This window comes from Oncorhynchus nerka, linkage group LG8, assembly GCF_034236695.1.
Source record: "Oncorhynchus nerka isolate Pitt River linkage group LG8, Oner_Uvic_2.0, whole genome shotgun sequence".
In the NCBI taxonomy this organism is placed as follows: Eukaryota; Metazoa; Chordata; class Actinopteri; order Salmoniformes; family Salmonidae; genus Oncorhynchus; species Oncorhynchus nerka.
In genome coordinates, this window is record NC_088403.1 from 29,547,957 (window position 1) to 29,561,557 (window position 13,601).

At 42.4% G+C, this 13,601-nt stretch overlaps 1 protein-coding gene across 3 annotated transcripts in view; it reads left to right on the forward strand.

Annotated features, from left to right (window-relative positions):
- The window catches only part of LOC115133090 (interleukin-15 receptor subunit alpha-like), a 32,932-nt gene that overhangs the window by 18,646 nt on the left and 685 nt on the right, over window positions 1-13,601 (forward strand). For all 3 annotated transcript variants that reach the window (XM_029665961.2, XM_029665963.2, XM_029665962.2), the window contains 3 exons: window positions 1,040-1,081; window positions 1,201-1,273; window positions 1,366-13,601. The exon at window positions 1,366-13,601 is cut by the window's right edge and continues 685 nt beyond it. In XM_029665961.2, coding sequence (XP_029521821.1) covers window positions 1,040-1,081; window positions 1,201-1,273; window positions 1,366-1,429 — 179 coding nt within the window. In that variant the 3' untranslated portion in view covers window positions 1,430-13,601. The remainder of the gene's footprint in view (window positions 1-1,039; window positions 1,082-1,200; window positions 1,274-1,365) is intronic.

The window sequence follows — 13,601 nt, forward strand, 5'->3', positions numbered from 1 at the left end:
GCTGCTCTTTAATTACTTGTTACTTTTATCTCTTATTCTTATCTGTATTTTATAAAACTGCACTGTTGGTTAGGGGCTCGTAAGTAAGCATTTCACTGAACATTCGGCGTATGTGACGAATAAAATTTGATTAGATATTTGATTTGAACATTCCCTGTGCCGTTTCATGCTCAGGAATCGTGAGACAGAACATTATGTCCGACATGTATAGCGAACAAAAGTCAATGCATGGGCACCTCTGCTCTCACAGCTAACGCTCATTGGAGATCATGTGAGTTTTTGAGTCTTTTAGTCAGTTTCCTCTTGATTGCTAGCAATCACATAAATTATATAGGTAGCCTAGTGGTTAGAGCGTTGAGCCAGTAACCGAAAGGTTGCAAGATCGAATCCCCGAGCTGACATGGTAAAAATCTGTCGTTCTGCCCCCGAACAAAGCAGTTAACCCAATTTTCCTAGGCCGTCATTGTAAATAAGAATTTGTTCTTAACTGACTTGCCTAGTTAAATATATATCTGACAAAGGTATTGATGTGAGCTTCTTTGCCGGTGCCTCCCCACACATTGAACATTTTCCTGCGACCCCATTTTTATATCCGGTGACCCCACTTAGGATCGCGACCCCTAGCTTTGGAACCGCTGTGCTAGACAATGCTAGTCTTTAGAGAAAACTGCCTGTGTTCCTCTGCCAGCTGGCTTCACTCCCACTGATCTCCCCTGGCATGGCCATGCTAACTACACACTCACTACAACCATTTCCTGGCATCATTCTTTTTTTTTACCTTTATTTAACCAGTCAGTTAAGAACAAATTCTTATTTTCAATGACGGCCTAGGAACAGTGGGTTAACTGCCTGTTCAAGGGTAGAACGACAGATTTGTACCTTGTCAGCTTGGGGGTTTGAACTTGCAACCTTCCGGTTACTAGTCCAACACTCTAACCACCAGGCTACCCTGCTGCCCCTTTGACCATTATTACCACACTCATGAATCTCTCAAGACTTTTAATTACTTATGCAGTCTCTCTTTCTCTCTCACTCTCAGATGGAAGCACTGGGAAGAGTTCTGCTACAGCCATATATGCGGGTGAGTAGGCTACCACACAGAGATTACAGGGCGGGAGAGGAGTATAACAGGAAGTAAGTCTGAGTCCTTTCTCCTGATGGTTTTGTTTCTCTCTTGTTCCCATTGAATGGAAATCCTAGGTGTAGGTGGTGTGATAGTAACCATCTTGCTGGTTGCAGCGTTTGGAGTACTAATGTTTTGGAGAAGGAAACGGTAAGATTGGCTGGTCAACCAGTGTTTCTTGTGGGAAGGGGGTCTTATTACGTCTCTGTTGAATTCCAAACACTTTCTCTCCCTTATGGCAGGATGCAGCGGCTTGATCTGTCGCCAACACCAGACGAAATTATGCAAATGAATGTTGTGACTTGAGCCACACTCCTTAGTGCCCTGACGGACAACCAGCAGCCACCTAGAAAAGACAAAGGTGCAACAGTCTGATGGTGGGGGAACAATGACCTTGGATTGGACAAGAACTGGACCAAAAATGAGTGTCCTCGCGTGGAAAATTAAAATAACAAAAGCACCACCCAAATTGATTAATTTAAGACATTGATTTATTTAATTGATTAATTAATATCCTTAAACTGGCAAAGATTCTAACTAATCACAACAGCCCAAAATCCATGGGATTACTTTCTCACTGAATTCACAAAAGGTATGTGATAAACATGCAACTTTGGAGAACAGTGAAAGTTAGGCCCGACTAACCGGTGCCTGTATATAGCCTTGCTACTGTATATAGCTTCGCTACTGTATATAGCCTCGCTACTGTTATTATTCACTGTATTTTTACTGTTGTTTTTTATTTCCTTACTTACTCCCAGTTAGATAGCAAATGTTCCTTTTTTTCAAAAATATTATTTTTTTGTAAGCTAAATAGCTCCGTTTGTTCTTCACGTTTGGCTGAGAAATCGCCCGGAAATTGCAGTCACGAAAACGGCGAAATATATTCCAAATTAGCTCCATAATATCGACAGAAACATGGCAAACGTTGTTTATAATCAATCCTCAAGGTGTTTTTCAAATATCTATTAGATAATATATCCATCGGGACAATTCGTTTTTCAGTAGGACCGATTGGAGTAATGGCTACCTCTGTATTTTACGCGAGAATCTCTCTGGCAGCATCAGGTGACCACTTGCGCAATGTAGCCGCTTACGGGTATTCTTCAACATAAATGTGTAAAACTACGTCACAATGCTGTAGACACCTTCGGGAATATGGAGAAAGAGTAATCTGGTTGATAGCCCATTCACTGATCAATAGGGACTCATTGGAACGCAGCGCTTTCAAAACATGGGGCACTTCCGGATTGGATTTTTCTCAGGCTTTCGCCTGCAACATCAGTTCTGTTATACTCACAGACAATATTTTTACAGTTTTGGAAACGAGTGTTTTCTATCCTAAGCTGTCAATTATATGCATATTCTAGCATCTTGTCCTGACAAAATATCCCGTTTACTAAGGGAACGTTTTTTTTTCTTCAAAAAATTAAAATACTGCCCCCTAGTCACAACAGGTTATTAAGGGCCTTCACCTTCCCTGGGTTAGCTCTAACTTAATACAGTTGTTCAGAGAAAGGGGTATAAAGCCTGGGCAAAGTACAGTAGAAAAAATGGTCACCAAAGATCCAACTGATTTGGAGTCCTATAGCAAATTATGAAACGCTGGTAAAACTAAAGCTAGAAAAGCCTCCTATATGGATAGTCTTACAAAAAATAAAAACAAAAATCCACAGCAGTTCTGAAAATACACAAATGACCTTTGAAATAATCTGGCTTTAGACCCAACCATTCTACCACCTACAGCGTTATTGAAATTTACTAATGATTTATATTCTTAATCTGACCAAGGCCAACTAACTGGTGCCATCATTGATTTAGTTGGGAATTCTATTTTACTAGCAAAGCGTTAACATTGGTTTCACTAACAAATCACCAAACTGGTTTCATGCATATTTTAGCATTAGAAAACAATAAGTTTTCATAGACGGACACAAATCACAACTTCTTGGACTCAGTAGAGGAGTACATCAATCTCTATAGTCATAAATGAATTGCCTCTAATTTGTCAGGATACACAAGATCACTTATACGCTGATGATGCAGTGCAGTATACATCCAGTTCAAATCATTTACAGATACAAGCAACTCCAAAATTATTTGAACACTTTACAAAAATGGTTTCTAGCAAATAATTTGTTTTTAAATCAAACAAAGTCCTATATCCTAAGTCCTGTGTTATTGACTTGTTTATTGTTTACTCCATGTGTAATTCTGTGTTGTTGTCTGTTCACCCTGCTATGCTTTATCTTGGCCAGGTCGCAGTTGTAAATGAGAACTTGTTCTCAACTAGCCTACCTGGTTAAATAAAGTTGAAATTAAATTTAAAAAATGCTGTTTGGTTTGACACAGAATGAACTCCATAGCTGGAAATTTCAAAATTCTTTGAAGTGATGGAACAATGCTTGAAAGTGTTGATTGTTTGTTTGAAATATCTGGGTTTGAGGATAGATTCTAAATGATCTTTTGGAAAGCATATTGATTATATTAGAAAACAATTGACTACAGTGCATTCGGAAAGTATTCAGACCCCTTAATTTTTTCCACATTTTGTTACAGCCTTATTCTAAAATCGTTTAAAATAATTGTTTTCCCTTATCAAATGAGGCAAAAACAGGTTTAGACATTTTTGCAAATGTATTACCAATAAAGAACTGAAATATCACATTTACATACTGTAAGTATTCAGACCCTTTACTCAGTACTTTGTTGAAGCACCTTTGGCGGTGATTACAGCCTCGAGTCTTCTTGGGTATGACGCTACAAGCTTGGCACAACTGTATTTGGGGAGTTTCTCCCATTCTTCTCTGGAGATCCTCTCAACCTCTGTCAGGTTGGATGGGGAGCGTCGCTGCACAGCTATTTCCAGGTCTCTCCAGAGATGTTAGATTGGGTTCAAGTCCGGGCTCTGGCTGAGCCACTCAAGGACATTCAGAGACTTGTCCTGTAGCATCTCCTGCGTTATCTTGGCTGTGTGCTTAGGGTCGTTGGCCTATTGGAAGGTGAACCTTCATCCCAGTCTGAGGTCCTGGGCGCTCTGGAGCAGGTTTTCATCAAGGATCTCTGTTATTTGCGAATGTTCATCTTTCCCTCGATCCTAACTAGTGTTCCAGTCCCTGCCGCTGAAAAACATCCCCGCAGCATGATGCTGCCACCACCATGTTTCACAGTAGGGATGGTATTGGCCAGGTGATGAGCGGTACCTGGTTTCCTCCAGATGTGACGCTTGGCATTTAGGCCAAAGAGTTCAATCTTGGTTTCATCAGACCAGAGAATCTTGTTTCCCATGGTCTGAGAGTCATTTAGGTGCCTTTTGGCAAACTCCAAGCAGGCTGTCATGTGCCTATACTGAGGAGTGGCTCCCGTCTGGCCACTCTACCATAAAGGCCTGATTGGTGGAGTGCTGCAAAGATGGTTGTCCTGGAATGTTCTCCCAATCTCCACAGAGGAACTCTGGAGCTCTTTCAGAGTGACCATTGGGTTCTTGGTCACCTGCCTGACCAAGGACCTTCTCTCCCGATTGCTCAGTTTGGCTGGGGGACCAGCTCTAGTAAGAGTCTTGGTGGTTCCAAACTTCTTCCATTTAAGAATGATGAGGGCCACTGTGTTCTTGGGGACCTTCAATGCTGCAGACATGTTTTGGTACCCAGATTTGTGCAGACACAATCCTGTCTCTGAGCTCTGCGGACAAGTCCTTCGCCCTCATGGCTTGGTTTTTGCTCTGACATGCACTGTCAAATGTGGGACCTTATATAGACAGGTGTGTTCCTTTTACAAATCATGTCCAAACAATAGCCCAATAGCACATTCCATGATCGAACGTTCTAAACACACTTCCTATCGGTGTGGCAATTTCCGGTCAGTCTAGTTGTTATCGACGATATAACGTTACTACCACTATGTCGCAGTTTTTTACTAGGTGTCTTCAGGACTTGCCTCAAATTAATATTCATGATGTACATCGAATTGTTAAATCAGCCCCCGAGACTCCAGCTAGCAAGAATGAAAAGGGGTTCAAGATGTATATAGGAAGCTACATAAACAACTATGAAGGTGAGTACCAAGTCAGTGACAGATATAACGTTAGCTGTAACTGTAGCTAGTACACTCAATTGCTCCAAGATGGCATAGCAGTCAGACGTCTTTTGTCCTTGTCGTGTCCCATATATATATATATATATATATATATTTACAACTTTCCTCGCATATATTTTTTTAATTTTCCATAAACTCATCTTCAAAACACTCTCCTGCAACCCGCCTCACCAATTTAATTTAAATCTGTAATCCTCCATAGAAGCTAGCCTGAAGCTAACCAGAAGCTAGATAGCTTCTTTACTAGCTAATCGTTAGTGTTCAGCTATCCTTTAGCTCGAAAATCTATCGCCAGTTTTGTACGGCGCGGCTCGGACCGGAACATACCGGACCTATTTTTCTCTCCATGTCCCCGGATTTCAACCGCTAACTCTGGACATTTATACCTGGATCTCGCAGCTAGCTACCTGCTATCCGTGTGACTATCGGCTTACGTCGATTCCGGAGCAAACATCAATTATTCCGGAGCTAGCCAGCTGAAGAGTTCCATCAGTCACTCCTGGGCAACAATCACCTATCCGGACCCGTTTTACTGCCAACGCGGAGCCCCACCGGGCCTTCACAACTGGACTACCAACGTTATCTACCCGAGAGAGTTATCCGGCTGGCTCCTCCGTCGCGACGTTACCTGAATGCCCATCTGCGGTCCGCTAATCGTTAGCTGTCTTATCGGCTGCTATCTGAATAGACCTATCGGACAATTTATTTATACATTTTCTTTTTCTTCTTGGGCCTCCTCCAATTTTTTGCGAATTGGATTGATCCCCTCTACCACACGGAACCCCACTAATCCTACCGACGGAAACGCACGAGGTGGTTAAAAACAGATCTCCATCCTATGCTAGCTTGCTACCGATGGCCCGGCTAGCTGTCTGAATCGCCGTGACCCCTACCAACCTCACTACTCACTGGACTCTTTTGATCACTCTACTAAGCATGCCTCTCCTTAATGTCAATATACCTTTTCCATTGCTGTTCTGGTTAGTGTTTATTGGCTTATTTCACTGTAGAGCCTCTAGTCCTGCTCACTATACCTTATCCAACCTATTAGTTCCACCACCCACACATGCGATGACATCTCCTGGTTTCAATTATGTTTCTAGAGACAATATCTCTCTTATCATCACTCAATACCTAGGGTTACCTCCACTGTATTCACATACTACCATACCTTTGTCTGTACATTATACCTTGAAGCTATTTTATCACCCCCAGAAACCTTTTACTTTCTGTTCCAGACGTTTTAGACGACCAATTCTTATTGCTTTTAGCCGTACCCTTATCCTACTCCTCCTCTGTTCCTCTGGGGATGTAGAGGTGAATCCAGGCCCTGCAGTGCCTAGCTCCACTCCTATTCCCCAGGCGCTCTCTTTTGATGACTTCTGTAACCGTAATAGCCTTGGTTTCATGCATGTTAACATTAGAAGCCTCCTCCCTAATTTTGTTTTATTCACTGCATTAGCACACTCTGCCAACCCGGATGTTCTAGCTGTGTCTGAATCCTGGCTTAGGAAGACCACCAAAAATTCTGAAATTTTCATCCCAAACTACAACATTTTCAGACAAGATAGAACTGCCAAAGGGGGCGGTGTTGCAATCTACTGCAAAGATAGCCTGCAGAGTTCTGTCCTACTATCCAGGTCTGTACCCAAACAATTTGAACTTCTACTTTTAAAAATCCACCTCTCTAAAAACAAGTCTCTCACCGTTGCCGCCTGCTATAGACCACCCTCTGCCCCCAGCTGTGCTCTGGACACCATATGTGAACTGATTGCCCCCCATCTATCTTCAGAGCTCGTGCTGCTAGGCGACCTAAACTGGAACATGCTTAACACCTACAATCTAAGCTTGATGCCCTCAATCTCACACAAATGATCAATGAACCTACCAGGTACCTCCCCAAAGCCTTAAACACGGGCACCCTCATAGATATCATCCTAACCAACTTGCCCTCTAAATACACCTCTGCTGTCTTCAACCAAGATCTCAGCGATCACTGCCTCATTGCCTGCATCTGTAATGGGTCAGCGGTCAAACGACCTCCACTCATCACTGTCAAACGCTCCCTGAACCACTTCAGCGAGCAGGCCTTTCTAATCGACCTGGCCGGGGTATCCTGGAAGGATATTGATTTCATCCCGTCAGTACAGGATGCCTGGTTATTTATTTTTTTAAATGCCTTCCTAACCATCTTAAATAAGCATGCCCCATTCAAGAAATTTAGAACCAGGAACAGATATAGCCCTTGGTTCTCCCCAGACCTGACTGCCCTTAACCAACACAAAAACATCCTATGGCGTTCTGCATTAGCATCGAACAGCCCCCGTGATATGCAGCTGTTCAGGGAAGCTAATAACCATTGTACACAGGCAGTTAGAAAAGCCAAGGCTAGCTTTTTCAAGCAGAAATTTGCTTCCCGGAACACTAACTCAAAAGTTCTGGGACACTGTAAAGTCCATGGAGAATAAGAACACCTCCTCCCAGCTACCCACTGCACTGAAGATAGTGTTTCCTGTCACCACTGATAAATCCACTATAATTGAGAATTTCAATAAGCATTTTTCTACGGCTGGCCATGCTTTCCACCTGGCTACTCCTACCCCGGTCAACAGCACTGCACCCCCCACAGCAACTCTCCCAAGCCTTCCCCATTTCTCCTTCTCCCAAATCCAGTTAGCTGATGTTCTGAAAGAGCTGCAAAATCTGGTCCCCTACAAATCAGCCGGGCTAGACAATCTGGACCCTTTCTTTCTAAAATTATCTGCCGAAATTGTTGCCACCCCTATTACTAGCCTGTTCAACCTCTCGTGTCGTCTGAGATTCCCAAAGATTGGAAAGCAGTTGCGGTCATCCCCCTCTTCAAAGGGGAGGGACACTCTTGACCCAAACTGCTACAGACCTATATCTATCCTACCCTGCCTCTCTAAGGTCCTCGAAAGCCAAGTCAACAAACAGATTACCGACCATTTTGAATCTCACCATACCTTCTCTGCTATGCAATCTGGTTTCAGAGCTGGTCATGGGTGCACCTCAGCCACGCTCAAGGTCCTAAACGATATCTTAACCGCCATCGATAAGAAACATTACTGTGCAGCCGTATTCATTCATCTGGCCAAGGCTTTCGACTCTGTCAATCACCACATCCTCATCGGCAGACTCGACAGCCTTGGTTTCTCAAATGATTGCCTCGCCTGGTTCACCAACTACTATCTGATAGAGTTCAGTGTGTCAAATCGGAGGGTCTGCTGTCCGGACCTCTGGCAGTCTCTATGGGGGCGCCACAGGGTTCAATTCTTGGACCGACTCTATTCATTCTTGTTTCTCACTTCAGTCTTTCATCACACTTATCTTCACAGATGGTGTTAAAGCACTCCGTACCAGTGATAGTGGTCCAAAGCCACTGCTCCTGTGTTGCAGGAAGTGCTCTGTGCAATCATCTGGTGGCCCTTCCATTCTGTGTTTACTTGATTTCTTTCCCGCACCCGTTACTCATTGCCTAATTAAAGCCAATACAAGCTCCGCACAAACTGATATTCACTACAACACAAATGATTGATACATGTCGTAGATAAACAAATTATTATTTTGCTGCTAGCAAATAAACACATGTACATTTTCACTGGCTTGGCCCATGCTCTGGACCGGATCAGAGACGGCACAGTCCATAGGCAGCGCACCTTGTTATTCATCCCCCTCAGTCGGAGCAGGAGGTTTCAGTCTTCTTTCCCAAACACCAGGTCTCCTTTGAATGTGCCAGTTCCACGTGAAGACAGTAAGAACAACACATATTTTTAGGTATTGTCGTCCCCCCAATTTTTCCCTCAACAAAGTCACTTTCGATGAAATGTGTACTACACACCTTTGTGTGTTTGGTGACAGCAAAGTTGTCACGACGTACTGCCACCAACCACTTTTTTTCTGAGCTCTACATCGACCGGGAAACGATGGAAGCTCACAATACCATTTGGATACCAATACATTTGGAAGGAACTGAACACAGAGGCACTGAACAATGTTCATTAGCACCTCCTTCGCGGAGCTGTAACGTATTGTAACGTAGTCATTGCGAACTATTTGTCAGAAATGCATCGACGATAGCTAGTAAGCTAATGATAAAAACAATAGCAGAACTCGCTCCGGAAGTCATCAACCCGGTCGGAAGTAAATTAGTACATTGGAGGCGGTATAATGCATAGAGCCAATTGAATGTACCACAGGTGGACTCCAATCAAGTTGTAAAACATCTCAAGGATGATCAATGGAAACAGGATGCACCGGAGGTCAATTTCAAGTCTCATAGCAAATGTCTGAATACTTATGTAAATAAGGTATTTCTGTTTTTTATTTTTTAGAAATTTGCAAAAATGTCTAAACCTGTATTCACTTTGTCATTATTAGGTATTAGGTGTAGATTGAGGGGGAACATTATTTAATCCAGTTTAGAATAAGGCTGTAACCTAAATTTTAAAAAATGTGGAAAAAGTGAAGTGAATGCACTGTATAAGCTTGGGTTACTATACATATCTAAGACTTGTTCGAAAGACCATAGTAACCCAACTGCAACTTTCTATCCTAGATTATGGTGACATCTATCAAAACACAACCAAGACCTTACTTCGTGAATTAAATGTAATTTATAACTATCCTTGCAGATTCATTCTTTAATGTTATTATAAGACACATCATTGCACAATGTGTGAATCGTTAAATTGTCTGTCACCCCCAAACAGAAGACAACTGCATTGGTACCAAATTATTTTGAAATGTATTACATTAAATTTCCTTGTATATATAGTTCCAGCCCAAAATTTGGAAACACCTATTCATTCTGTGGTTTTTCTTTATTTTTACTATTTTCTTCTTTGTAGAATAATAGTGAAGGCATCAAAACTATGAAATGACACATATGGAATCATGTAGTAACCAAAAAAGTGTTAAACAAATCAAAATATATTTTATATTTAAGATTCTGCAACAGCTTTGCACACTTGGCATTCTCTCAACCAGCTTCATGAGGTAGTCATCTGGAATGCATTTCAATTAACAGGTGTGCCTTGTTAAGTTACTTTGTAGAATTGATTTCCTTCTAAATCCGTTTCAGCCAATCAGTTGTGTTGTGACAAGGTAGAATTGGTATACAGAAGTTAGCCCTATTTGGTAAAAGACCAAGTCCATATTATGGCATGAACAGCTCGAATAAACAAAGAGAAACGACAGTCCATCAGTACTTCAAGACATGAAGGTCAGTCAATTCGGAAAATTTCAAGAACTTTGAAAGTTTCTAGTGCAGTCACAAAAACCATCAAGCGCTATGATGAAACTGGCCGCCACAGTAAAAGGAAGACCCAGAGTTACCTCTGCTGCAGAGGATAAATTCATCAGAATAACTGCACCTCAGATTGCAGCCCAAATAAATGCTTCACAGAGTTCAAGTAACAGACATGTCTAACATTAACTGTTCAGAGGAGACTGCGTGAATCGGGCCTTCATGGTTGAATTGCTGCAAAGAAAACACTACTAAAGTACACCAATAAGAAGAGACTTGCTTGGGCCAAGAAACACAAGCAAGGGACATTAGACCGGTGGAAATCTGTCCTTTGGACTGATGAGTCCAAATGTGAGATTTTTGGTTCCAACCGCCATGTCTTTGTGAGACGCAGAGTAGGTGAATGGATTATCTCCACCTGTGTGGTTCCCACCGTGAAGCATGGAGGAGGTGGTGTGATGTGTGGGGGTGCTTTGTTGGTGACACTCAGTGATTTATTTAGAATTCAAGGCACACTTAACCAGCATGACAACCACAGCATTCTGCAGCGACACCATCCCATCTGGTTTGCGCTTAGTGGGACTATCATTTGTTTCTCAACAGGATAATGACCAAAACACACCTCCAGGCTGTGTAAGGGCTATTTGACCAAGAAGGAGAGTGATGGAGTGCTGCATCAGATGACCTGGCCTCCACAATCACCCGACCTCAATCCAATTGAGATGGTTTGAGATGAGTTGGACCACAGAGTGAAACAAAAGCAGCCAACAAGTGGTCAGCATATGTGGGAACTCCTTCAAGACTGTTGGAAAAGCATTCCAGGTGAAGCTGGTTGAGAGAATGCCAAGCGTGTGCAAAGCTGTCAAGGCAAAAATAAAATATATTTTCATTTTTTTAACACTTTTTTGGTTATTACACAATTCCATGTGTTATTTCATAGTTGCCTTCACTATTATTCTACCATTTGAACCAGCTTTCATATTGCAGATTGATGGAAGCTACAGTCTATTTACAGTTGTGGCAAAAAGTTTTGAGAATGACACAAATAAAAAATTTCACAGTCTGCTGCCTCAGTTTGTATGATGGCAATTTGCATATACTCCCTGAATGTTTGGAAGAGTGATCAGATGAATAAAGTCCTGCAAGCACCAGGACCGTCTCCTAAAGTTGATTCAGCTGCGGGATCGGGGCACCACCAGTACAGAGCTTGCACAGGAATAGCAGCAGGTAGGTTTGAGTGCATCTGCACGCACAGTGAGGCGAAGACTTTTGGAGGATGGCCTGGTGTCAAGAAGGGCAGCAAAGAAGCGACTTCTCTCCAGGAAAAACATCAGGGACAGACTGATATTCTGCAAAAGGTACAGGGATTGGACTGCTGAGGACTAGGGTAAAGTCATTTTCTCTGATGAATCCCCTTTCCGATTGTTTTGGGCATCTGGAAAAAAACTTGTCCGGAGAAGACAAGGTGAGCGCTACCATCAGTCCTGTGTCATGCCAACAGTAAAGCATCCTGAGACCATTCATGTGTTGCTTCTCAGCCAAGGGAGTGGGCTCACTCACAATTTTGCCTAAGAACACAGCCATGAATAAAGAATGGTACCAACACATCCTCCGAGAGCAACTTCTCCCAACCATCCAGGAACAGTTTGGTGATGAACACTGCCTTTTCCAGCATGATGTAGCACCTTGCCGTAAGGTAAAAGTGATAACTAAGTGGCTCGGGGAACAAAACATCAATGTTTTGGGTCCATGGCCAGGAAACTCCCCAGACCTTAATCCCATTGAGAACTTGTGGTCAATCCTCAAGAGGCGGGTGGACAAACAAAAACCCACAAATTCTGACAATCTCCAAGCATTGATTATGCAAGAATGGGCTGCCATCAGTCAGGATGTGAACCAGAAGTTAATTGACAGCATGCCTAGGGCGGATTGCAGAGGTCTTGAAAAAGAAGTGTCAACACTGCAAATATTGACACTGCATCAACTTCATGTAATTGTCAATAAAAGCCTTTGACACTTATGAAATGCTTTTAATTATACTCCAGTATTCCATAGTAACATCTGACAAAAATATCTAAAGACACTGAAGCAGCAAACTTTGTGGAAATTAATATTTGTGTCATTCTCAAAACTTTTGACCACGACTGTACAGTGGCTTGCGAAAGTATTCACCCCCCTTGGCATTGTTCCTATTTTGTTGCCTTACAACCTGGAATTAAAATGTATTTTTGGGGCGGTTTGTATCATTTGATTTTCACAACATTCCTACCACTTTGAAGATGCTTTTTATTGTGAAACAAACAAGGCAAAAAAAATGAAAACTTGAGCGTGCATAACTATTCACCCCCCAAGGTCAATACTTTGTAGAGCCACCTTTTGCAGCAATTACACCTAAAAGTCTCTTGGGTTATGTCTCAAAAAGCTTGACACATCTAGCCACTGGGATTTTTGGCCATTCTTCAAGGCAAAACTGCTCCAGCTCCTTCAAGTTGGATGGGTTCCGCTGGTGTACAGCAATCTTTAAGTCATACCACAGATTCTCAATTGGATTGAGGTCTGGGCTTTGACTAGGCCATTCCAATAAATGTAAATGTTTCCCCTTAAACCACTCAAGTGTTGCTTTAGCAGTATGCTTAGGGTCATTGTGCTGCTGGAAGGTGAACCTCCGTCCCAGTCTCAAATCTATGGAAGACGAACAGGTTTCCCTCAAGAATTTTAATGTATTTAGCGTCATCCATCATTCCTTCAGTTCTGACCAGTTTCCCAGTCCCTGCCGACGAAAAACATCCCCACAGCATGATGCTGCCACAACCATGCTTCACTGGTGACATCGCGTTTTCCTTGATGGCCAAAAAAAAACATTTTAGTTTTCTGTCCAGAGTACCCTCTTCCATATGTTTGGGGAGTGTCCCACATGCCTTTTGGCGAACACCAAATGTGTTTGCTTATTTTTTTATTTAAGCAATGACTTTTTTTCTGGCTACTCTTCCATAAAGCCCAGCTCTGTGGAGTGTACGGCTTAAAGTGGTCCTATGGACTACAGGTCGACCGATTATGATTTTTCAATGCCGATACCAATAACGATTATTGGAGGACCCAAAAAAAAGGCTGATACCG